Below are 23,915 nucleotides of genomic sequence, written 5' to 3' on the forward strand. Positions count from 1 at the left end.
GATGTAATTCCAGTTAGATTTTGTGCATTGTTGGTCAAGACTCCTTTAAAATGTTTTTACTCATTCAAAATACTCACTTTTTCTGGCCTCTCCTCTCTGTTCTCTAATGGACCACAAAGGAGGCTTCACATATGACGTCAATACTGGCACTCATTTCTCCTGTTGCTAGGACAAACCTTGAGAACAAACTTTTGTTTTAAAAGATTCTCACTTGCAGTTTACTATAAAGCACATTTAGAACAGACACTCATGGATTAAGGCAATGTACTCACAGGAGAATATATTGTGTTCTTGTAAAGTCTTTCATTTCAACACACAGTCAACTGTCTTATTGATATTCATTTCACACCCATTTATCTTGTCCTTCATGCTAATGGCTAGAATGTGTTTGCGGCACTAAAGCATCAGCATCACACACAAGAAACTACAAAGAAATCAACAAAAAATAGGATTCTCTTTCATTTCCCTCTCTCTCTCTCTCTCGCTCTCTCTCTCATATGCACACTCTAGAGAAATGTAGTTACTTTTTTTCTGGCAGGTATTGCCTGTTCTAAATAATTCGCTTCCAGCTTCTCAATTTAAGTCGAGAGAGCCAAAAAAAAGCAGAGCTGAATTGCTGAATGAAGTTGAGGCATTTTAAACTCTGTCTTCTAATTTTGTGAGACGTTACTCAGTTAGGACCACTGCCATGAGAAAGCTGGACCACTCTTATAACAGTGGTCTACTACTCCCACGCTTGTTTATGCTACATTTTTGCTTTCATAATAAAAGATAAGATATTGTTGTGCTTTTTCAAAGAAATGTTCAGTCCATCAAAAACAGCCAACATTTATCCTGGAGCACTTAACAGTACAACACATCAACAGAGCAACAGAAGATTAGAACCAGAAGATGTTTTTACAGTCTGATGTTACAAGCTCAATAAAGAGCTCAATAAAGAGTTCTGATTCTCTAGCTTTGCATCATAAAAAAAAGAAATCAAGAAAAAGACTAAAAATGATACACTGTAACTGTTAACTGTAAAACACCTTACCATATACTGTGAAAAACTGCAAATGGTTCAACATTTCATTACACGCTATTTTATTGTAAAATAATGTAAAACAGAATAGAAGTAACTTGTGAATAGACATAAAATTTAGTGACGGTATAAGTACATTCCCAGAAGTCATACCCTGCATGACACAAAACATATTTTCTGTAAATAATACAGTTTTTTCTATATTTATTTATTGTGTTAATGTTTCTTGCATTATTGTGTCATGCATGTTACCCTGATGGTGTTTTGTCTTTGTGCATGTGACCCTGTACACTGTCTCCACGTTTTATGAACAGGCCACTTATATGAACTCTAACCCATCATTGTTGGTGTCTGTTTTACGACTTGTATTATTATGGTGGTTATTAGTAGGTAAAGGCTTATGCTATATAAAGCCTACTGTATCATATTTGATTGATGAATTTGTAAGACCTCCACCAAATTGCATATTTGTGCTCAGTTCGGTCTTCTGAATTAAACTGATGTGTGAGTTTCATATTCTCACAATATTGTAATTTTTTTTATTTTATATATATGTATATGTCTTTTATATTTTGTCAAAAGTTCCAATAAACCGTTCTATTTTTAAAAATAATTAAAAATTAGAGGCTTATTAGAGGCTTCACATGGTTAGGGTAGAAAGCAGCTTTTGAAAGTTCAAGCAGATTGGTATATTAACAGCACTTAATGAAATTGATGTATGGTTTGTTAGGATAGAACAATATTTGGCTGAGATATAACTATTTGAAAATCTGGAATCTGAGGGTGCAAAAAAATCTAAATATTGAGAAAATCGCCTTTAAAGTTGTCAAAATGAAGTTCTTAGCAATGCATATTTCAAATCAGAAATTAAGTTTTTATATATTTATGGTAGGAAATTTACAAAATGTCTTCACAGAACATGATCTTTACTTAATATCCTAATGACTTTTGGCATGAAAGGAAAATCAATAACTTTGACCCATACGATGTATTTTTGGGCAAATGTACCCATGATACTTAAGATTGGTTTTGTGGTCCAGGGCCCGTATTCTTAAAACTTCTAAGAATCCTCTCAGAAAGCTCCTAATTTAGCTTAAAAGTTCCTATGTAGGAGTCTTAGCTTAAGAGTGATTCAGGACCAATCAAAGAGCAACTCTGAGCGAAGAAAAAACAAAAACTTTTATCTTAGTTTGGAGGCGGGGTTGATGCCATTGCTCGCTATGACACAGCCTTTTGAGGACTGTGATTGGTTGGTTGTCCAAGAAGGAAATAAAAGAGCAATTTTAAGTGTAGGGTCTGGTATAAGCCTTCACTTTAAAATTATTAGCATATTTTTTTCTGTTTTACCACACACACACACACACACACACACACACACACACACACACACACACGTTGGGTTTACATGTTTTATGGGGACATTCCATAGGCGTAATGGTTTTTATACTGTACAAACCGTACTTTCTATCGCCCTACACCTACCCTACACCTAAACCTAGCCCTCACAGGAGATTGTGCATACTTTTACTTCATCAAAAAAACTCATTGTGCATGATTTATAAGCGTGTTTCCTCATGGGGACCTGAGAAATGTCCCCACAAGATCAAAATCTACTGGTATTCCTATCCTTGTGGGGACATTTGGTCCCCATAATGTGATGAATACCAGGTACACACACACACACACACACACACACACACACACACACACACACACACACATGTTGGGTTTACATGTTTTATGGGGACATTCCATAGGCGTAATGGTTTTTATACTGTACAAACCGTACTTTATATCGCCCTACACCTAAACCTAGCCCTCACAGGAGATTGTGCATACTTTTACTTCATCAAAAAAACTCATTGTGCATGATTTATAAGCCTGTTTCCTCATGGGGACCTGAGAAATGTCCCCACAAGGTCAAAATCTACTGGTATTCCTATCCTTGTGGGGACATTTGGTCCCCACAACGTGATGAATACCAGGTACACACACACACACACACACACACACACACACACACACACAATATATGTTTATATATTTTTTAATTTACCACGCTGTTAATGTTGTATTTAATGCATTTGAAAGGAAATGAACAGCAACACATTAAGATTCTGAAAGAGCTGTAATTGTTTGTGTGATCTCTTTGCTTATAGAAGGTGGTGAACAGACTCAAATCATCACTGCTGCATAGTTGCATTGTTTCCAGTTGCCAAATATGTTAATGTAATAAATTTAGTGACTACTTCTATTTTTTGCACTATGGCATTTCTGCACTATGTCAGAGATGTTAGCATGTCTCTAATAAAATCAGTCACAAACATTATCCCTGCACAATCTCATGTGTAGCATCTTATTAACTCACTGTCATGAATTGTGTGCCAAGCATTTCATTGCCCTCCTCATGTTTTGTCAATTTTCTCCACTGCTAAAGAAACTCTTAAGCCTCTTAAAAGTCCTTGCCCGTACTCCTAACAGTTTTGGACCTTAAGACCTATTTTAAGGGTTAAGATGCTTTCTGAATTACTTTTTTCTTTACTAGGATCTTTTCTTTAATATTAAGAGGAAACACCCACATGTCTAAGAATTTTCTTAGAATTTTGTTACTAGGAGCAACTCTTTGCACTGATTTTTTATGAATGCAGGCCTAGGGTCACATGTGATCTCATAATGCCTGAAACATGGAACTGCATTTTTTATGATGCATTTCTGACAACTCCAGCTGCATTTTTTTTTTACCCTAAATCATTTATGTAATTGTGGTCTGCAGCACCCAGGAACTAAAATTCTATAACATAGTTTAATTTAATTTAATCCTAGAACTAAACGCACTCCATGTGGTGATCTCAAACACAGACTGTAGTACTTTCACGCAGCCTTACATGCAAACACACACACAAAAAAATGATATTTGGAAACAAAGCCAGTCTCGCCTGGGGGTGTTGAGCAGATGTGAAATGTCGATCTCATGCTTCTTGTCATCTCAGATGTGTTCCCCTTTTTGGTTTCTCACTCTCCCTCTGTCTTTTCTCATGTGTTGAGACTAGACTCCTTTTTTCTCCCATGTTGTCAAAACCTGGACAAAAAGAGAGATAAACAGGAAGACAAGCATGAGAGAAGCAGCAAAGGAAAGAGAAAGTAGCTTGCATCAGATTTATCCATCCTTCCACAACTTCTCTGCTGTGCCTGCACAAATTTAACATTGTTGGCAGTGGAACAGTAGGAGGAGAGGCCCAGTGGTGTGTGTCTTAGTGCGCATATTCTTCCTCACATCAATGAATGTGTGTGTCCGTCCGTACCGTGTGTGAGAAAGAAAGTGTTTTCTTGACGGATGATCATGTATGAGCACAGGGACCGTGTGTATACCTATGCATGTTGACAGCATGCTATAAAGGAGCTCTCTATTTAACGGCTGTTTATACTTAATTTTTAACGTCTGGTGTTTCTGAAAAGCAGTCACACTGTAGTCATCCAATCTGTGGAAAATGTGAACACATGCACAAACTAGGAAAACCATGGGAAGAAAACAATGCAGCATAGTGAGAACACAAGCCTCACACAGAGATTTACAAAGTCTCTCTCCGTCACACACACACCCTCAGGAAATATGGAAGGCTGCATGGTGTATCTGAACTCTGTATCGCATGTGATGACACAAAATCTGGAAAAGTGAAAAAGTGCAAACGTTTTTTTCTGCTCTCTCTCTCTCTCTTGCCTTATCTGACCTGTCGTAATGAGGCTGAATGTTCTTGGCGCATGTGCGGTGCTCAGTCACAGCTGACATCTCCGCCGCTCTGTGTTTTATGGGAAGATTGTATGAATAAGAGATTATTGAAACTAATATCCTTTACTTTATGCTAAATTATGAAAACCATTAGGGGGCTTTGGTGCTTAAAAGACAAACAATAAAATCTCTCTCTATAGGGCATGTTTTCCAGATGTGCTGCTGCAGGACATTTCTCGCCAAGATCTTCGAGGAGGTTTACTTTAAACAAACGTATCTTGGCGTGCTCAGCAAGGAAAAGGAGGGTGATTTTACAAAAGGTTCATCGCTCATTTTTATGTGGAGGTTTTGGATGCTTTCGACCGTCCATCTGTTAGGAAACGTGCAACACGAAGTGAAACATAATGTCAATATTTGCAGTTTGTGGGAAAAATATATTTTATTCTTCTCTGCCGAGGAAAATCTGTATTACGATCATAACTACTCATGCTGTCTTCTTTCCATTACAACGAGCATGCGGAAACCACTGTCATTCATTTGTGAATACCAAAGCCTGTTTAAACTGCTTCCCAGGCCATTATTATGACATATGGGGTCATTAATGGCTGTCAAAGCAAAACATGTGCTTTCATACTAACAATGCAAGTAAATCAAAGGAATCCCAGTCTTAATATTAGGATTGAAGAACAGAATAGCTGAATGAGGTTCCCTGAGCACTGACGTGGTTCTTTAAAGTGTTAAGTCGAGTTTGAACGCAGTTGTGTGATTGAAGAGGAATCTGATATGCTTGTTTATCAGGGGAGGATTCTGCCAGAGACACCTGGCAACCAAAACACCATGGCCAGCCAATGACCTTCTCCCACGCGGGCTAACAGCCAATAACATCGTCCGACAGGGGCCAACAGCCAATGACCTTTTGTTGACCAGCCTGAACCAGCCAATGAACTTTTGCATTCAGATAGCCAACAAGCCATCCTACAAACGCAAGGCTGTGTATCAATTTCCAATTATCTGACAAATGCGTGAAGCAGAAGAAATCAACTGGATTTTGCTGCACTTAAAAATGATAAACAAAAATATAAATACATAAAATGATCATGAAATTAATGTATATATTTATACTACTATATAATGTAATATTAATATAATTAATTGGATAATTTATTGTCAATATAACGTTTATATAAGCATTTATTATTGAAGCTCAAACCACGCAAAATGTTTAGTGAGTGAAGGTTCTAATCATTCAGAGTGAATTATTCAAAATAATTGACTCTGCTATCACTAATGCTTGTCCAAATACCCACATTTGTGGTCTTGGCCACTTGAGAGTGTGTGCGCATGACAGGAAGTAAGTGCGCAAGACTGTCCCAGGTCTTAAACACGCCAATGTGCAGTGCCCTTAACGCACAATAAATCCACACTATCTTGAATACATCATGCATCATTTTTTGGAAATAAATTGTGAGACTTTTTGCCGAGATCTTGCGAGAGGTCACAGAAACCTTTCCTCTGTAATTTAAATATTAATATATAATATGGTCATCTGTTATAGGGACTACTGAACAGACATATCAAAATTTTAAAATGCGAAGTACTGAAAATAAAAATAAAGCTTTTGTACAAAACTATAATTGTGTCCTATCATCAGGTAATGAAAAGTTCGACACATACTTGTGGTCTTCATCCTCACGGGCCAAATACAGGAAATACATCATATAAGTTGTCAAGTGCAAAGACTGCAAGTGTGGGTATTTGGACAAGACCATTGAACCATTGTGACTGATTCGTTGTAAAGAACTGACCGAAAAGAGCGATTCCTTTGCGAATCGGACACCGCTAGTTCAGATTCGAAAGAGTCAAAAGAAAAGTTTGTTGAAAAAACAAGGTTGTGGATCAGTTTCCAATTATCTGACAAATGTGTGAAGCAGACGAAATCAACTGGATTTTGCTGCATTTAAAAAAAGAAACAAAAATATAAATAAATAAAATGATCATGAAATGTATATTACTATATAATGCAATATTAATTAATTGAATAATTTATTATTAATATAATATTTATAGATGCATTTATTATTGAAGCTCAAATAATAAACAGAAAAACCTTGGACTCTGCCATAATAGATTTGTAAACAAGTAAAAAAAGAAAAAAATAACCATTGCATGAAAAAAACATACTGTCATACAATATTTAATGCTGTTTCTTTGTTGTGCATTCAAAAAAAATGATGCAAAAAAAAAAATCAGCATTTTCAAATCCTCAAGTGCATAAAATCTGTTCAGGCACATGCAACTGAACCAGTTTTAAGCGGTATGTGAATACGAGTGTGAGGTAATGAGACTGATTGATGAATTTGTTGTATAATGATGGGTGAATACTGTGAAGCAGTAAACAGGGAGATAACAGTGTCAGTCCAGAGCGTCAGATAAAGTCAAGCCCGTTGGGAGGAGGATGTGGTGGCTGATATTAATGAGCATATTAAAACAGGAGATGGAGAGAGAAGCAACAGAGTAAACAGTCTCAGCATAGCTGAAATTCCTAGAGTAAACCCACTGAATTCCACTCCTCTACATGAATCAGAACAGTGCAGCTCCAGCCCTGTTTGTTCTCTGCCTCCCTTTTACACGATCATCTGCAGTCTTTTACTGGGATTAAGAGCTGCACTCATTCATAGTTCAAGAAATCAACACTGTTCAGAGGGGAAAAAAATACCCTAAAGAGATATATTGAGCCATAAATTTCAGACTGCTGACTCTGACCTTAAAACACCCACTTCTTTTTTCATTAACCCTTCTAGGAGCTGCCATTGTGGTGTGATAGACTACTTTTAAGCACATGGCACGTGTTTCAATGGTTGACGGCTAACTTAAAGTTCATCTATCCCGGTCTGCATGATGGATGCAAACAGTTCATGAGGATGAATAAACATTACTTAATCTTAGCTTTGCTGAGCGCAGTGGAGTTAAGCCAAACTCATCATGGTTCTGTTCAGTTCAGTTGGGAGGAACTGAGTGCAGTTGAGCAGAATGGAAATGTTGAGTTTTACACAGAACCGCCTGATTTGCATTGAATGATTGATTTACACTGAATGAGGATGAACTTAAACAGGTTATGTGTGTTGGCTGGCAGTGCTGGGCACGCTAAGCTACCAACTATTCAAAATTATTATCTAAATTGAGCTGACAACTATTGTTTAGATAAAGTACACAGTTATAGCCTTCTACAAACTATGTGGATAAAGTTTGTGATCCTGGACCATTAAGAACCAGTCTTAAATAGCACAGGTATATTTGTAGCAATAGCCAAAAATGCATTGTATGGGATAAAATAATCGATTTCTCTTTTACACCAAAAATCATTCGATACTCCCACCATAAATATGTCAAAACTTCATTTTTGATTAGTAATATGCATTGCTAAGAACTTAATTTGGACAAATTTAAAGGTGATTTTCTCAATATTTTGCACCCTCAGATTCTAGATTTTCAAATAGTTATCTAGAATCTGTGTCTCGGCCAAATATTGTCCTATCATAACAAACATCAATGGACAGCTTAATTATTCAGCTTTCAGATTATGTATAAATCTCAATTTATGACTGGTTTTGTGGTCCAGGGTCACATATATGAATTAATGTGGAGAAAAAAGATAAAAAATTAAGCATATTATCAAGCACAAGTAATAGACTTGAAATGAAAAGGCACTAGTTTAACCCTTGTGCAACCTTATGGACATTTTTATCCATTTCAGTTTTGTTTTTTGTAATAAATGTTCCAACCAATCACCGTCAGGGGGTTGGTGTTGTGGACTTTCGCTCTGCCTCCCTCACATCCCTGCACCAGTACGAAAGTCCACAACACCAACCCCCTGACGGTGATTGGTCGGAACACTGTTTGTTTTGCTGTGGAATCGTTGGTAGCACCGATTGTTTTTTTTGGCATATCTCGGACCCTAGGCTGACCACAGAGACGCGTTTTTTTTACAGACAATTTATGGGGCAGGCAGCGAGCGGATCGTGAAGAAAGGTCAGCTGAAAGTGACACTTTATGTTTCAGCCTAGAATCGCTGATACAACCTTTAAGGACAAAAATGTCCACATTGAAACCCATTAAATCATTGCAATTTTTTAACCCATTTGACTATAAAATGATGCAATGTTTGCTAATAGGCATTCATTCTATCGGCAATGCTTCAAATTTTAAATTTTTACCATTTTTTACTAGATTTTTTCAAAATTGGCATATACATTTTTTTTTTTTAAATCTAATACTACATAAAAATATAAATGCCTCAAAGTTAATGTTGTTGTTCTTCACTGACACACCCAAAAAATCTAATAAGCAAAGAAAAAATTCTGCTCAGCATTTAGTGTATGGAAATTATATTTTTATTTTTTTCATAAAAAAAAAAACAATCCCTGGCAAATGCAAACAAACCAGCATTTAAAAGGTTACAATTTTGAAAATCAATGAATGTTTGGTATCTATGGATAGAACAGAAAGTGGAAAAAAAAAAAATAGTAAATTCTATTTTTATGATAGTTTTTGGACATGGACATTTTTGTCCATTTTGCAGCTATGTGTAACGTTTTTTGGTTTGCTGTTTTTACCCGATATTTTTTTACATGGTAAATGTTAAACTTAAAAAAAAACAAACAATAACATGCTATTTTTTCGGTACTTAAAGTGCTTTCATTTCAACACTTTTGTGGTGAAAAAGATGCCTTTACCTGTTCGCAAGCAGGTTTCTTCACTTCACAAAGGCTTCTTCATTTCATTCAGCGACATTTCTGTCCTTTGTTTTGTTTAGGCTTCTTAATGTTTGTAGTTCGACACGAACCGCGCCAAAAGTGTATGCTTGAGCTGTTCGAATCATTCAGAGTGAATTATTCAAAAGAATCGACTCTGCTTCACTATCCGTTCCCTGCGTCCCATTGTGCATACCATCCACCCTGTCTGCCCTAAATAGTATTGAAAATTACTTAGAATTTAGGATGGATCGTATGCACATTGGTACGCAGACCTTGTTGTGACTGATTCGTTGTAAAAAAAAAAATGATTCAAAAGATTCCTTTGCGAATCGGACAGCGATAGTTCAGATTCGAAACGGTCGAAAGAAAAGGTTGTTGAATATTGCTGGGAAATTTAACCTTACAACTTTAATCATCCATACCCCGATTATTTAATTAAACCGAAAAACTACTAGAAATATATGAGAGTTTAAAAGCTAGTGTTCTTATTTCGCTACTGAGAGAGATATGAACGTAAAGCTTCACTGTCTGTAGCGACTGCCCAACGCTGCATGCCTGCAAGGGAGGTAAGTATAGTTTTTTTATGTGCCATATTCATTCATTAAAGACTAAGCATGATCTCACCCTGTATGTAACATATCAGACTTTATTTTTAGCTAATGGTGTTAAAACAACCCGTGGGTGTGGGAGCAGCAGCATAATAATTCAAGTTAAGAAATGTAAATACCAGCATCTGTAGCTTGACATCTATGTTCTTTGGCCTTGAGGTTATGTAGGGCCCCTGAGAGCTTGTCTACATGCCTCTCCACCTTATCAGCATATCCAAACTGGAGTCAGTCCAACTGTTAATATATTCACTTCTACCTTGATGCCTTGCTGCCTGTCGGATGATGCTGATGTCAGTTAGTTGTAGATTAACTACAGAACGAATGGGCCGTGGCAGATTATTACAGTAACCTCGGCAATGTAAATGTCCCTCACTTTTGAATCAGCATTTTACTATCTCTTGTCTCTAGCCATGTGCCAGCTGGAATGACATAGTGTCTGCGGCCTTGTCCACTTAAATCAGGTCACCAAACGCATCAGCATCTTGAAAGCCACTTTATTGCACCGGCTTTACTGTAACCTGTTGGCTTCACGGAGAGATTTAGAAATGGTCTTCAAATGCAGTGAAATGGAAAATATGTACTTCCGCTGGAGTTACTGGAAGGGCTGTAAAGGTAACTTGTAAAATGCCTATCACTGTTCATCTCCTGTATATATATTCTAGAAAGAGGGGATAGGTCAAAAAGAAAAAAAGTTTATAGAAAACTGAAAGTACCTGTAGTACTTGGTGTTCTACGTCCTTCCTCTATACTGGGAAACTGTGTCAGTGTTCCAATACACGTCATACATCTTATCTCACTGAACAGGGTATGTACTCACATGAACGCACATACAGCAGTCCAGAGTCCAAGTACAGAATGACACACCTTCTCTCTGTCAGTCAGAACATCTTACCCATCATACAATCTTTTTGCACCATTTTCTTTTCTCTTTTTATCAGTTGCTGTTTTGCTATGAATGACGTTCTGTTCCTCCTGCATTCAGACAGACTAGAGTGGAGTAGAGCAGTGGTTCTCAATCCTGGTCCTGGGGGACCCCTGCTCTGCACATTTTGCAGGTCTCCCTTATTTAACACACCTGTTGAGATCATCAGCTCATTAGGAGAGAGATCCATAAACTGAACTAATGAGCTGATGATTTCAATCAGGTTTGTTAAATAAGGGAGAAAGCAGGGGTCCCCCAGGACCAGGATTGAGAACCACTGGAGTAGAGTATACTTTACATACCCATGCCATTCCAAACCTGTATACGTTTCTTCCCTTGTGTAAAAAAAGAGATGTTTAGAAAATGTAGTTTTCTTGTCTACACAATGAAAGTCAATGGGGTTCAATGTTGTTTGGTCCCAGCATTCTTTAAAATGTTCTGCTGAAGCATATCATACAGGTTTGAAACAGCATGAATGTGAGTAAATGATGACTGTGCCTTTAATGTCAGTGGTTCTTCTCTATTTAGAAAAAGGCTTTCTATCTATTTATGATTTCCTTGATGTGGAAAAAGTGGACCACGGAATCCAGTCATATAAATTAACTTTACCGTATAACACGGAATTAGGGGTTGCGACATTCACAAAAAATTATATCTCAATATTTTCTGGGATTTTATCGATAACAATAATTAGACGATATTTTGCTCAGTGTGTTATTGTTCTGGTATCTTAAGGACTGCTGTGGACAAATGACTCCTGAATTTTTTGATGTTCTTCATATTCTGTGTAGCAAGTTCACAGCAGTGATAGAAACTAATCTTTTCCAATACGTTTAAATAGATTTTTACGTTTTATGTCCATTTTTACCATTATTAAGCCATTTTTACTAAAAGTGCGAATAATCTTTTGAGTTAAATTCTTACATTTAACCAGTCATTTACAATAAAAAGACATTTGGGCTGTTACCACGCAAATGAAATCAGTCTCAACAAAATTCATCTTTTCTTAGAACGTCAAATACTGATATTTGAAATAATTTAAAAGTGAAAAGATCCTTTAAATGTAAAAATAAAACCACCAGTAGGTGACAGCAAGTCACTGTTAAGTGATTCATTGTGATTGAACTAAACCATTTAAATAGTTGATTCATTCATGACGGTCATGTTGCTCACAGTGTTGTGTCTGTGTTTGGAATGATATTTGTTGGTAAGATAAAGCAAAAACAGTAAATATGGTGTCTAAAACGTAAGTCTATGTTAACTTTGTTTATTGAACCGTTGTTAAAAATCAATATCACATTTGTAATCAGGATGTTTTTTGTAGAAAAAATAACACTCTTCGTGCGATATTAACTATGTGAAATGATAAAAATACATAAATTTTCTGCCCCCATAGCTTGAATTATTTGATCATTTTAAATGCATTTTAATAGACTAAATAATGCAGTGAAAGAATACACTCTAAATGCACTAGTTTACGACTACTTCATCCCTTAATGTATGCTTGCACTAGTCTGTATGTATGTTTTGTTTGTTTTTCGGGATATACTCCATGAGAAATTTCACATCCAATTACGATATCGCAGACGATATATATCTCGAAATGTCACAGAATTTGCAAATTTCAGGTGAATATCAAATGTAGGTCTGTACACTTAATTCAAAATGCATTATGGACTAATAAATATTAAGTTGTAAAATGCTATTTTAATATAAATCCTGCATGTTTTGCATGTCTCTGTGTAAATGAATGATGCAGACATGTGGTTTTGTTTACTACACTTACTGAAGCTTGCTGTTTTCAGCCACTGCCGCCTCACTTTATTAACACACAAACATCTCTCTAAAACTGCTTTGAGTCACTTTTTGAAAAAAAAAAAAATAATAATAATAATGTTATATCATATACAAACAGAAATTTAAAGGTCTTCACAGCAACCTGTCAAAATAAAAGTTTGTTTTACCTTGAAGAAATTGTGACACAAATATATTAGTTAATGTAGGCCAAATTATGAATATTATTAAAACCTTATTTTTAAGGAATATTTGCCCGAAAAAACATTTACCAGAAAAATTTAAACACAAAACACAATATTTCCGGGGAGGGGGGAAATTATAATAAATGATTTTTACCTTTTTTTTTTTTTTTTTAATAAAATTAGTAATGAAACCATTAAAAAGAAATCCAGAAATTTAATAGAGAAAAATTGGTAAAAATACAATATAATTTTTATTAAAAAAAAAAATCTTCTAATAAATTGCTGTTCAGTTGTGTAAGTGATTTAAATTAATTAGACATGCTTTTTAAATATTTTAAAATATTTTGTTAATATATCTTTAATTTGACCATTAAAACTGAAAAAAATTAAATAAAAAAAGTAATTTTGGGTGAAAAATGAAATTGGGAAAAAAATAAAACAGAATTTGGGAAAATGTAATATTTTATAGGGCCCTATGAACAGGACTGTTTCCCAAAAAGCATTGCAAGCTTAAGCAGATCCCAACCATTTACACCTTAGAAATCATTGGGAAACAATCTTGGCTTGAGACAACTCTGTTCAGTTTCTCTCTTTCTTTAAATAGTAGTTTACCATGTGCTTGACTGAGTTCACTATGCAACATTGCGTAATAGTTCTATCACCTCTACGTGCAGTGGTATAGTGAAACAGAATGTCCTACAGAAGTGGTATTAGCATCAGTTTCATATCCATGGCACACAGTCAGAAAACAAATGTACAGAAATTGTCACTGGGGCACATTTATTTTTTTCTGATGGTGTACCTTGTTATTATGGCCTACGTTTACGAATTAAATCAGGAGTTTGTGAATTACCGTTGTGGACTGGTTGTGCAAGAGTTTCGGCATAACAATAAATACACGCTGATTTAAGCACAGTTGTTGAGGCACTACACAGGACATAAAAACTCTGAACCAGCCTTGATTTCAAATGCCAAGATCTTGTGATTCGATATTTGTGGTTATATAATGGTTTATTTGTGGTGAGGACTTCAGACACAATATGATTGAATAGGGCACTTCTGAAATTTGACTTGAGTTCAGTTTGGCTTCGGTTAGAACAAACCTTACCTAGATTTATGTGTAGTTCTTACTGCAGCAGAATTTTGTGCCGGCACCTCAGCTGACTTGGTAAATGAGTGTCTAGGTTTTGGGCCCCTCTTCACAGTTAGCACAAACACAAGGAATGCATTTTGTATTCAATTTTAATTTACAATGCACAAAAACCCAGTATACATTATGTAAAAAAGCAAGTTGCCCAGCAACCCTCATACTTAAGCAAAATATGCCAATCAAATATTCATGAAATATTGACTTTAGTCTCATTTTTAAGAACTTTTACACAATAGCTTTATTTTAGCCCAGCCTGATACAACAATACAAAAGGTACGCAGTCGCCGATTCGCTATTCCTCTATAGAGCATAACTTTGAATTAGTTGCTTAAATAGTGCTAGTCATGCATTGCCTTTCATGCTTATTTTAAATGTTTAAAACTTCAGATATAGAAAATATACAGTAGAATTAAAGATGCTTCAGACATCTTACAAGATTGCCTTGTCTTTTCTTATCCTCCCCTTTTTATTTCCTCCTCAACAGGAATATAGATCGTAAAGGCTGTCTGGTGAGGCTATGACAAATAGCCTGAGGTACAAAAGTCTATCTACAGCGACTCCAAGAACACCTAGCTCTATGAGACTCAATGAGGGCAAAGGTCATGTGGCTGCTCCAATAACTTTAAGTAACACCTGCTGCTGCAGATGTACATTCACACATACTGCTCGGAGACTGATCAGGGAAACAAAATGGCCCAAACTTCACATAGCTCGATAAAGAGCTTCTTCGGTTAAGGATTTTTTTTTCAGTGTAACTTTAGGGCACGTCAGGTGATTGATGACTTTCAATGTTCAGCACCAGTCTAGGTACCTTAACAGTATTTACAAAGACAGAGGAGTTACTGTTATGAAATACGTCTGTGTTCATGTACCTACCAACACGCTAACATATACACTAAAGCTAAGTTTCAACTCTATCAGTTCTTCTCCACCCTTGGTGAAATTGAAGGACTAGCTGTAGGGATTTAGGGACTACTGGTAATGCAGACACTGTCTGTAGTCTGATGCAATACGTTTAGTCTGTCTTGAGTCTGTTACCATAGATACAACAGTGTTTTTGCTATAATAAGACATGGTCAACAAATAAGAGTTTGAATCAACCCGAGCTGACAGGCAAAAAAGCAGGAATACAAAATAGGTGCTCTTTGCATTTGGAGACATCCTTATGTAATTTTTAGTAGCCCTAATTATGAGTCATAATGAATAATTTTAACTAATGCGGTACTGTCTTTTAGTTGAATTTCTGAATCCTTTCTTCAGCCATTAGAGTGGATTGATGGAGCACATTTACTATTATTATATTTACTGTGTGACCTGCTTTGGCCAGATTGTCTATTGAAAAGCTTTCATAGACATTGCAAAGTTTCAAGACACTGAAACATGCTGCTCCACAAATGGAAGGAGGTTATTAAAGTTATCTCATGCACATCAAATCAAAGCGTGGGTTGGATTTTCTGTGGTTGCTATGGTGATCATAACATTCTGCATGAGATGTAATATGAGTGAAAAAGAATCCGAATCTGAGTGTACAAACTGAAGACACACAAGTTAAACACTGTGGACAGTACACATTCCAGGAACGAGAGGAAAAAGAAAAGCATAATACGATTAAGTAAAATGATTTGCCTAGAGAGCCTCCACACAGCCCACAGCATAGCACACTGCAAACCAACATCAGGCCCTCACTGGCTGCTGTTGCCATTGTTGTTGTTGTTGTTGTTGTTGTTATTATTGTTACAGAGGTCTCCAGGGCCTCCACCAGAAGCAGGGGGCTGCACGTTGTCTGCAAGGTTGTGAGCATGCTCTAGAAACAGGTCTTTGAGCACACTCAGTTCTTTGCTAAGCAATTTGATTTTGGCCTCCAGTCTCTCGTTCTCCTCCTTCAGCTCGTTGACGCGCTGCTGGGTGTCCTGTGCCTTCTGCTTGCTGCGCATGCGGCTCTTCTTTACGGCCAGGTTGTTGCGTTCTCTCCTTTGGCGGTACTCATCGCTGTTTTTATCCATAAGGGACTTCTTCATTTTGCTGGGTGGTGTGGCCTTACCCCCACCTCCGGGACTCACTGGAACTAATTGAGGAACCTGTCAGAATTAATATAATATCATGCAACTATTGGGTTGCAAATCTTCTTTGTATCTTATTCCTTAAATGATTACTTCCAAAATACCAATTTTCTGATAATTACTCACCTTCCAGGATTTATCTCCATATAGTGGACTTCAATGGTGCTCAATGGATTAAAGGTTAAAAATGCAGTTTCAATGCAGCTTTGAAGGGCTCTAAGCGATCCCAGCCGAGGAATAGGGGTCTTATCTAATGAAACAATCTGTGATTTTCTTAAATTATTTATACACTTTTTAACCACAAATGCTCATCTTGTCTAACTCTGCGATGTGCATGTATACTCTGTGCGATCCGATTTAAGACAGTATGTCGAAAAAACTCCCATCTTCTTTTCTCCTCCAACTTCAAAATCGCCCTATATCGCTGTTTTACCTTTTTTGTAAAGGGCGATTGATCTTTTTTTGCACGTTCACTTTGTCGGTACAAAACACTTTGCCGGTACTTCTGCAGCGATGTAGGGCGATTTTGAAGTTGGAGGAGAACATGAGATGGGCTAGAGTTAGACAAAACAAGCATTTGTGGTTAAAAAAAAAAGATTGGTTATTTTCTAATTCTCGCTAGATACGACCCTTTTCCTTGGCTGGGATCGTTTAGAGCCCTTTGAAGCTGCATTTAAACTGTTTTGGAAGTTCAAACTTGCGGGCACCATAGAAGTCCACTATATAAAGAAAATTCCTGAAATGTTTTTACAACTGAATTAAGGAAATTCTTTACGACTGCAGAAAGAAAGACATGAACATCTTGGATTACAAGGGGGTGAGTATATTATCTGTAATTTTTTTTTTGTTTTGGAAGTGAACTATTCCTTTAAGACCATGAGAAACCCGATGGTCGAATGCACTTTATGTATACATACGTTGGTTTAAGCACTGCAAAATGACAGTGCAATGCTTTTACAGAGACATGAATATTAATATTAATAAATACATGGCTAAGTAGGTTAAGTTGTTGATGTGTGTACCTGCTGTAGTCCTGCAGTTCCTGCGGGGTTCAGTGCACTATTATGTGACTGATTCTGTATAACACTAACGCCGTTCTGATCTGTGCTGGTTATCTTCTGTTGCAACTGCTTGCTCATTTGGATCCACTTCCACTGTGTTTCTCTCTCCCTCTCCGACCTAGGTTGTCGGGCTTAGCAGAGCTGGAGTTGGTGTTAGCTGGTATTATGAGAAGCTGAATGTCCCAAAATGCAGCCGTGTGCCTAAAAACGAGACAGGATGGAGAGAAAGAAGTTAGGCAAAGTACTCTGCACACATCAGCATCATACTCCATCACACTTTCTGCATAATTTGATGGCACACAATTCCCACCTGAACAGATGCACCGCGCAGAAACGCATTATTTCAGCAAAATGCTGCAACACCTAAAAGTCGGGGCAACCGCTTGTGCTCATCCGTTAGCATTATGTTGTTGTAATCCGACCGTGCTGCCATGTCAATGTGCATATGTGGCAAATTTTCTTTCTCTCCTATGAGCGAGAGCTCAAATGTTGCCCGGGGTTGCATCATCGCTTTCGCTCCCACCCGCTTCTTTGTACACGGGAGAGGGGAAACTCCGTAGTCATGCAGAACTATGTCGAGCTAAAGTTAACATTTTAAACAAACATCAGAATAGTGAAGCTACTGTAAAGCAATTTAAAGTTTATCGGCGATTATTTTAAAGCCGGGCGGTGTTATGTATGATGTTTTGAGTCACATCAGGCTGGTTACATCATACACGGAACTGTGGGAATGAAGGGGAATACCGCTTACTTGCTTTCAACAACAGTATGTCTATATTCAAAATGGCAGCAAATCTAGTAAACCAGTGTTGTAATCTATCGCGTAGCCTTTTAAAACACTCATAATACTGACAGAAGTGTTTCTTTGGGTCTACATGCGTCTGTAACCACTGGGATCTACTGCAGGTTAGCAGGTTGGCTAATTAGCTGCCACATTCCTAACCATGACGTAAGGCATCTAACAATGAACCGAAAGCGCATACAGGCTGCTTTCTACATAAAAAGTTACGTAAAGAAAGGATAACGAGACACCGTCGATCGCGATCGTGTTTAATCATGGGTTACGAAGCCCCCGCTGGCCTCAGATCCGGGAGTTGAAGGTATTTTGCAATCGAGTGAGCGGCACGGATCCTCTCAGTTAGCGAGCCACCGTTCAATTGACAAAAATAAATTCGACAGTCTGTATAGCTAGCTTACAATATACCCAGACCACTTACCTTGACAACGTTCGAGGCTTATAAGCTATCCACTCGACTTAATAAAGAATAATGTCCTCTTTGTTCACGAAAAAATAAGCACAGGTTGAGGTGTTATTGTTTGGTAAAGCGGCGCTTGGGAGTATTGCGAAATCTTGTGACCATGTAGGGAAATCTGCTCTCGCAGCCAATCAAATCAGAGGGTTGGGAGAAATGACGAAATTCACTGTTTGATTGACATGTCACTAAACCATTCAGAATGCACTTGTCGGTTAGAGCGTTTTCGTACAATAAAACATGAGATCAGTCCAGAATACTAAACAAGGTAACAATATACCTCTCATTTTGTGTTATATAAATTGCAGGTATTAACACGTGTTAGTAATAGGTGTTACTGTTGCTAATACTCTCGTTATAATTACATTTTGCACTTTTAGCCACAGGACATCTAGTCTGGGACAATTCTAGCACGTTAGACGTCTGGAATTTATTGTGAGTATCAGTCTACCACCAAGAAATGAAACATATCGAGCTTAAAAATATGATTATGTGAACGACTTGCTTATAGGCTAATAGAGCACAAAATGTGCACAAAGTCTCCTAAATTACTTTGCCCTCCAAAATCTTTCAGTTCCATTTTATTTTTTTATTTTTTTTTTACCTTATAATCTTTAATGTAATATTATTTAGAATTTACCAAACATTTTGGACCTGATGAGAGGATTAATTTTCTTTGGTATGCAAGACATAGACTACCACATGGCTCTATATGGTAATTTCTTATTCTAATATTGTAAAATAGGGTGGACCAAAACAGAAAAACGTAATGCATAACTTATCTGTTGCTGGCTATATGTCTTTTGGCCTCTCGTCTCATTCTTTCAGTTGTGGTACGTGCCAAGCTCTCGCTGTGACAATAGAGGGAGCTCCCAGACTGCGCACTCACTGATTAGCGCCGATACGCGCTCTCCAACTTAAGCGCATGCAATCCTCAAGATTGCTGTGTGCTCTCCAGCTTCTCTCGCACTAGGTGAGACGTGTGCTGCACTGTTTGTTTTGGCAGAGTAGTCGTATTCATTGTTGTGCACAAAAATTCAACCAAGCGCTCGGAAAATAATGGATGGTACAATGCAGCAGCGGCCAAAGGGAAACAAAAGAATAAACACAGCAAATAAAATACACAAAAATAAAATAAATCTACATTGGATGCACACACACAAAAAAACACTTAAGTGGCGGGTGTTTTATTTCTTTTTCGTGGGATTCAATGTGGAGCCCAATCACTTGACTCAACTTATTCATTAATCAAAACAATTTTAATGTGGCATATTAGGCTCCATGGTGCGTTTTAATGCAGGTGACTGAGTTTTAAGGCAACAGCGACAATGTTTTCTTTTTTGTTCACTCTTTCGTTTTTTGTCTTTTATGCCACAAACTAAAATTTGATACTAGTTATGTAAAGACTTTTCCACGTTAGTATTTAGTATTTAATTCATATATCATCCGAAACATAATGTCCGTACCCGTTTTGCCTTTGCAATTGGTCTCATGCCAGTTTAGTCTGCGCTCACCTCCACCTCTCTTTACGAATTTTTCCCCTATGCATTTTAAACATGCATTTCAATTCCCACCTCCAAAGGCTGCTGCAATATTAGACCTATTAAATCTCAAAACCTAACGAACAATTCGTATGAAGTGTTCAAATATTTTATGATAAAATGTTAGAATTATTTCATTAAAAAGTAAACATTCTATTTTGATTACTTGTGATTAATTATATGAAACGATTGCATACGATTTAACCTATAAATCAATTATAATTACATTTATAAAGACCAGGTCGATATCAGTGCGTGCGCTGCGCTTTCGCGCAAAGATCATGCAGAGAAGCATTAGGACCCAGAGCACACCCGCCCTCCAAACTCCAATGAGTATATAAGTGCACTCAGAAAAGTACTTGACAGATGTGAAGCTCACACACTGAGGGTGTAAGTGTCATTTTAAAGGAGATCTCGTGTGGTGTTTCAGCCTTTAAACGCAAATCCATTTTATTGCCAGTACACAGCCACTACAGGCTGCGCGCTCGCCGGTCCCGAAAACTTTGGAGCCAGCGCGGCTTTCTCCGGTACTGCGAACAAGCTGGATTCCCGGAGCTCTTCGCCATGTCTGGCGGGTTTTAGATACTCCATGGAGCAAGCAAACCTCTACGAGGTCGCCCCACGGCCACTGATGACCAGCCTTGTACAGAGTCAGCAAAACGCCTATACCTACAAAGACACCGCTGGAGACCTGAGCGAGATCTGCGAGAACGAGAACTCCATCGACATCAGCGCCTACATTGACCCTTCTGCCTTCAACGACGAGTTCCTGGCTGACTTATTCCACAATAGCTCCAAGCAAGAAAAACTCAAGCTGGCGAGCGGAGACTACGAATACCCCCACGGCGCCAATGGCACACCGGGGCCCCCGCAGATGTACGGCTGCCTGAACGGCTACATGGATTCCTCCAAACTGGAGCCCATCTATGACAGCCAGGCACGAATGCGACCCGTGGCCATCAAACAAGAGCCCCGGGAGGAAGATGAGCTCGGCCACTCGATGCCACCCACATACCACCATTCTCAGCACCACCCGTCGCATCTGTCGTACCTTCAGCACCAGATCGCGCACTGCGCGCAAACCACCATGCACCTCCAGCCGGGTCATCCCACGCCTCCCCCGACGCCAGTACCCAGTCCTCATCACCAGCACAGCCACCTGCCCGGGGGCTCCATGAAGATGGGCGATCGAGGGAAGTCCAAGAAACACGTCGACAAGAACAGCAACGAGTATCGGCTGAGGAGAGAGCGCAACAACATAGCCGTGCGCAAGAGCCGGGACAAGGCGAAAATGCGCAATGTGGAGACGCAACAAAAAGTGATCGAATTGTCGTCGGATAACGAAAGACTTCGCAAGAGGGTAGAACACCTCACGCGAGAACTGGAGACGTTACGGGGCATCTTTAGGCAGCTCCCCGACGGCTCGTTTGTCAAAGCCATGGGGAACTGCGCCTAACGAAGCGAGCTGGACTTTTGAAGTAACTTTTGCGTGATTTTTACGTCTGCTGGATAAACGCTGACACATTCTGAAAGTGTTTCTATAGGAGCCAGGCAGCTGCGGTATACATGTGTGCCTTTTGTACAAAAACAAACGATAAGCTCATCTCTTCACACATTTGGACTAAAAGCTTGTAGGTGTGTGTAGTTCTGTTAAGAATGTGTGTTAGCTACGCGAAGCATATCAGTGCAGCTGATGGGCATGATTTCACCCTGTCAATCTACTTTTTATGTTAAGTTACCAGCTTTCGTACTCCTCCTTGCTCCCTTGGGTTACATACGAACCTGAACTACACTTTTAGCGACAGAAAAAAAACTTTCCTGCCATGGCAGGCTGTATTCCCACCACACCTGTTGCTGCATAACATTCACTGTATGATATTGTTGATTTAAACTTTTTGCAGGGGGTGGGTGGGGTTGTTTCATGGACGGCAATAGACGAATGCCAAAGCATATGACTGGAATTGGTTTTTACTGTGGTAGGCAATTTGTCATTCATAAGACAGACTGTATGCACTATGTCGTCCGAACTCGACATGATGAAGCGCATTGCATTGTGAACATTTTCCATGATTTGGGTACTGATCTGTAAAACGCCTGTCAGTATACGCTTTTAGAGTAAACGCTTTGTATTTATGCAATATGATTGATAAAAATGTGAAAGGGTGCATATCTCTATGCAATGTCTGTTGCTGTCATGAGAATAATTGCGGTGGGCGATCACCGTGTGCTTTCTCACTGGTTTTGCAGTGAAGTCCTGTCTTGCTCTGTAAGCGTGTGCATTTCATGTGAACTTTTTTTTTTCTTTTTTGTACAACAACACTCGAGCAGAGACCGCTTTCAGTGCCTTTTGAGTTTTCCTGTCTTCATCGTCATCACTGACTGAACCTTTGGACAGAAATATACAGCAAGGAAAAGGAAGCACTTTTTTACAAACGGCATATTGCAGATGTTATACGAATGTTTAATATGTTTCAGTTTTAAAATGAACATTATATATATATATATATAAATATAAATATATATATGCCAAAAATTATGAATTAAAACATTGTCTTACTTATGTCTGGTCCGATGCCTTCTCATTACTTAATCTGTTTATATGTGTATATATTTTGCAGTAATCTGTCGCGTTCTTGTCTAGAAGGATTCCATCACAGTCGTGTGGTTTCTTGAGTTACTCTGTTTGACAAGTATGATTCGTTCGACACCGATAGGTGGCGCTCAAAAGTCGTTTGAGTTCAACATGCACACATACACATCTGTGCATCTTTGAACGAGCGTGTGAGTAAAACTGGAAACCAGAACTAACTGGAATAAAACTAGTAAAAAGAAACATGTTTATAGGTTAAATGTTAACTTATTACGTAAATACAGGAAGGCGTTTCCAGAAGGATCCATTCAGCTCCATGTTTTTTTTTTGAGCGTCATGGTTAACATTCCCTCAACAGTAATTTACAGTGCCAAATATTTACAGTAATCTTCAATAGTGTTCACATTAAACACAATGTCAGTAAAAGTCACTGATAAGGACTTGTGAGTAGCACTCTCATTGATTAATGTCTCTGCCCTCAGCCCTGAATTGATCAATTTATCCTTAAATGAGATAGTGTGGAGTGCTGCTGATAGCTTCATTTCTCTTGAGTACACTTTTCAGGGGAGAGAGAGGAAGAAAAGAGAGAGAGAGTCCCTCTGACCTGTGGAAACGTGTTTCACTCCATTGTTGTCAATTGACATGTTTTTACATTATCAGCTCTGGAATGATTGAATCAATAAATCAGCCCCCTTTCCAAACCTCTGTTGTAGATAGAATGATGGCACACAAGGAATCTGCCCCAGCCAGGTTCAAGCACAGCTGTCAGGCCAACTCTTTCAGTCTCTCATATTTGCTGCCAACTCTTTTTCCTCATTCAGCTTCACCTGTGAATAATCTGCTTTGTCTTAAACTGCTTCTGTCATAATTCAGAGAGAAGTTCCTGTATACTTCCAGTACACCATGTTGTCGCCAAAAACAAGTCAACACCCTTTAAATCTGCCTAATAATATTCATTCTGAATTGGATGAAACTTTGATGGGGAAAGTCCTGATACTGTGCTAATGTTTCTGAGATTCACAAAACCTTATGAAAACAGTGCGACAAGACTGGAATCTGAGTAACAAGTTTAACTTTAATTGGATATGATTTTTTCTTAAGGTCGGTTAACACTGCAGATGATAACTATAAGTTAATTCAGGTAAAACTTTAAGGTAATAACAGGAAATTCACACCACAGCTATATGGATAATGACACAGAGATAAAATATCGTTTTTTATTTTTCCAGCTGTTGAATGATCATTTTAA

At 38.1% G+C, this 23,915-nt stretch overlaps 2 protein-coding genes across 3 annotated transcripts; one reads left to right on the plus strand and one right to left on the minus strand.

Annotated features, from left to right (window-relative positions):
* Positions 1-14,235: 14,235 nt before the first annotated feature.
* cebpg (CCAAT enhancer binding protein gamma) lies at positions 14,236-19,423 on the minus strand. 2 transcript variants are annotated; one of them, XM_073836057.1, is made up of 3 exons: positions 18,500-19,423; positions 17,244-17,483; positions 14,236-16,239 (listed from the first exon to the last, which is right to left on the minus strand). In XM_073836057.1, the coding sequence occupies exons 2-3, from the start codon at positions 17,358-17,360 to the stop codon at positions 15,844-15,846; spliced, it is 513 nt and encodes a 170-aa protein (XP_073692158.1). In that variant the 5' UTR covers positions 17,361-17,483; positions 18,500-19,423; the 3' UTR covers positions 14,236-15,843. The 2 variants fall into 2 exon arrangements, with proteins under 2 accessions (XP_073692158.1, XP_073692159.1); XM_073836058.1 differs by lacking the exon at positions 18,500-19,423 and adding an exon at positions 17,593-18,476.
* Positions 19,424-20,446: 1,023 nt separating this feature from the next.
* cebpa (CCAAT enhancer binding protein alpha) lies at positions 20,447-22,636 on the plus strand. Its single transcript, XM_073837026.1, has one exon. The coding sequence runs from the start codon at positions 20,666-20,668 to the stop codon at positions 21,530-21,532; it is 867 nt and encodes a 288-aa protein (XP_073693127.1). The 5' UTR covers positions 20,447-20,665; the 3' UTR covers positions 21,533-22,636.
* Positions 22,637-23,915: the final 1,279 nt, after the last annotated feature.

This window comes from Garra rufa, chromosome 3 (assembly GCF_049309525.1).
Source record: "Garra rufa chromosome 3, GarRuf1.0, whole genome shotgun sequence".
Lineage (NCBI taxonomy): Eukaryota > Metazoa > Chordata > Actinopteri > Cypriniformes > Cyprinidae > Garra > Garra rufa.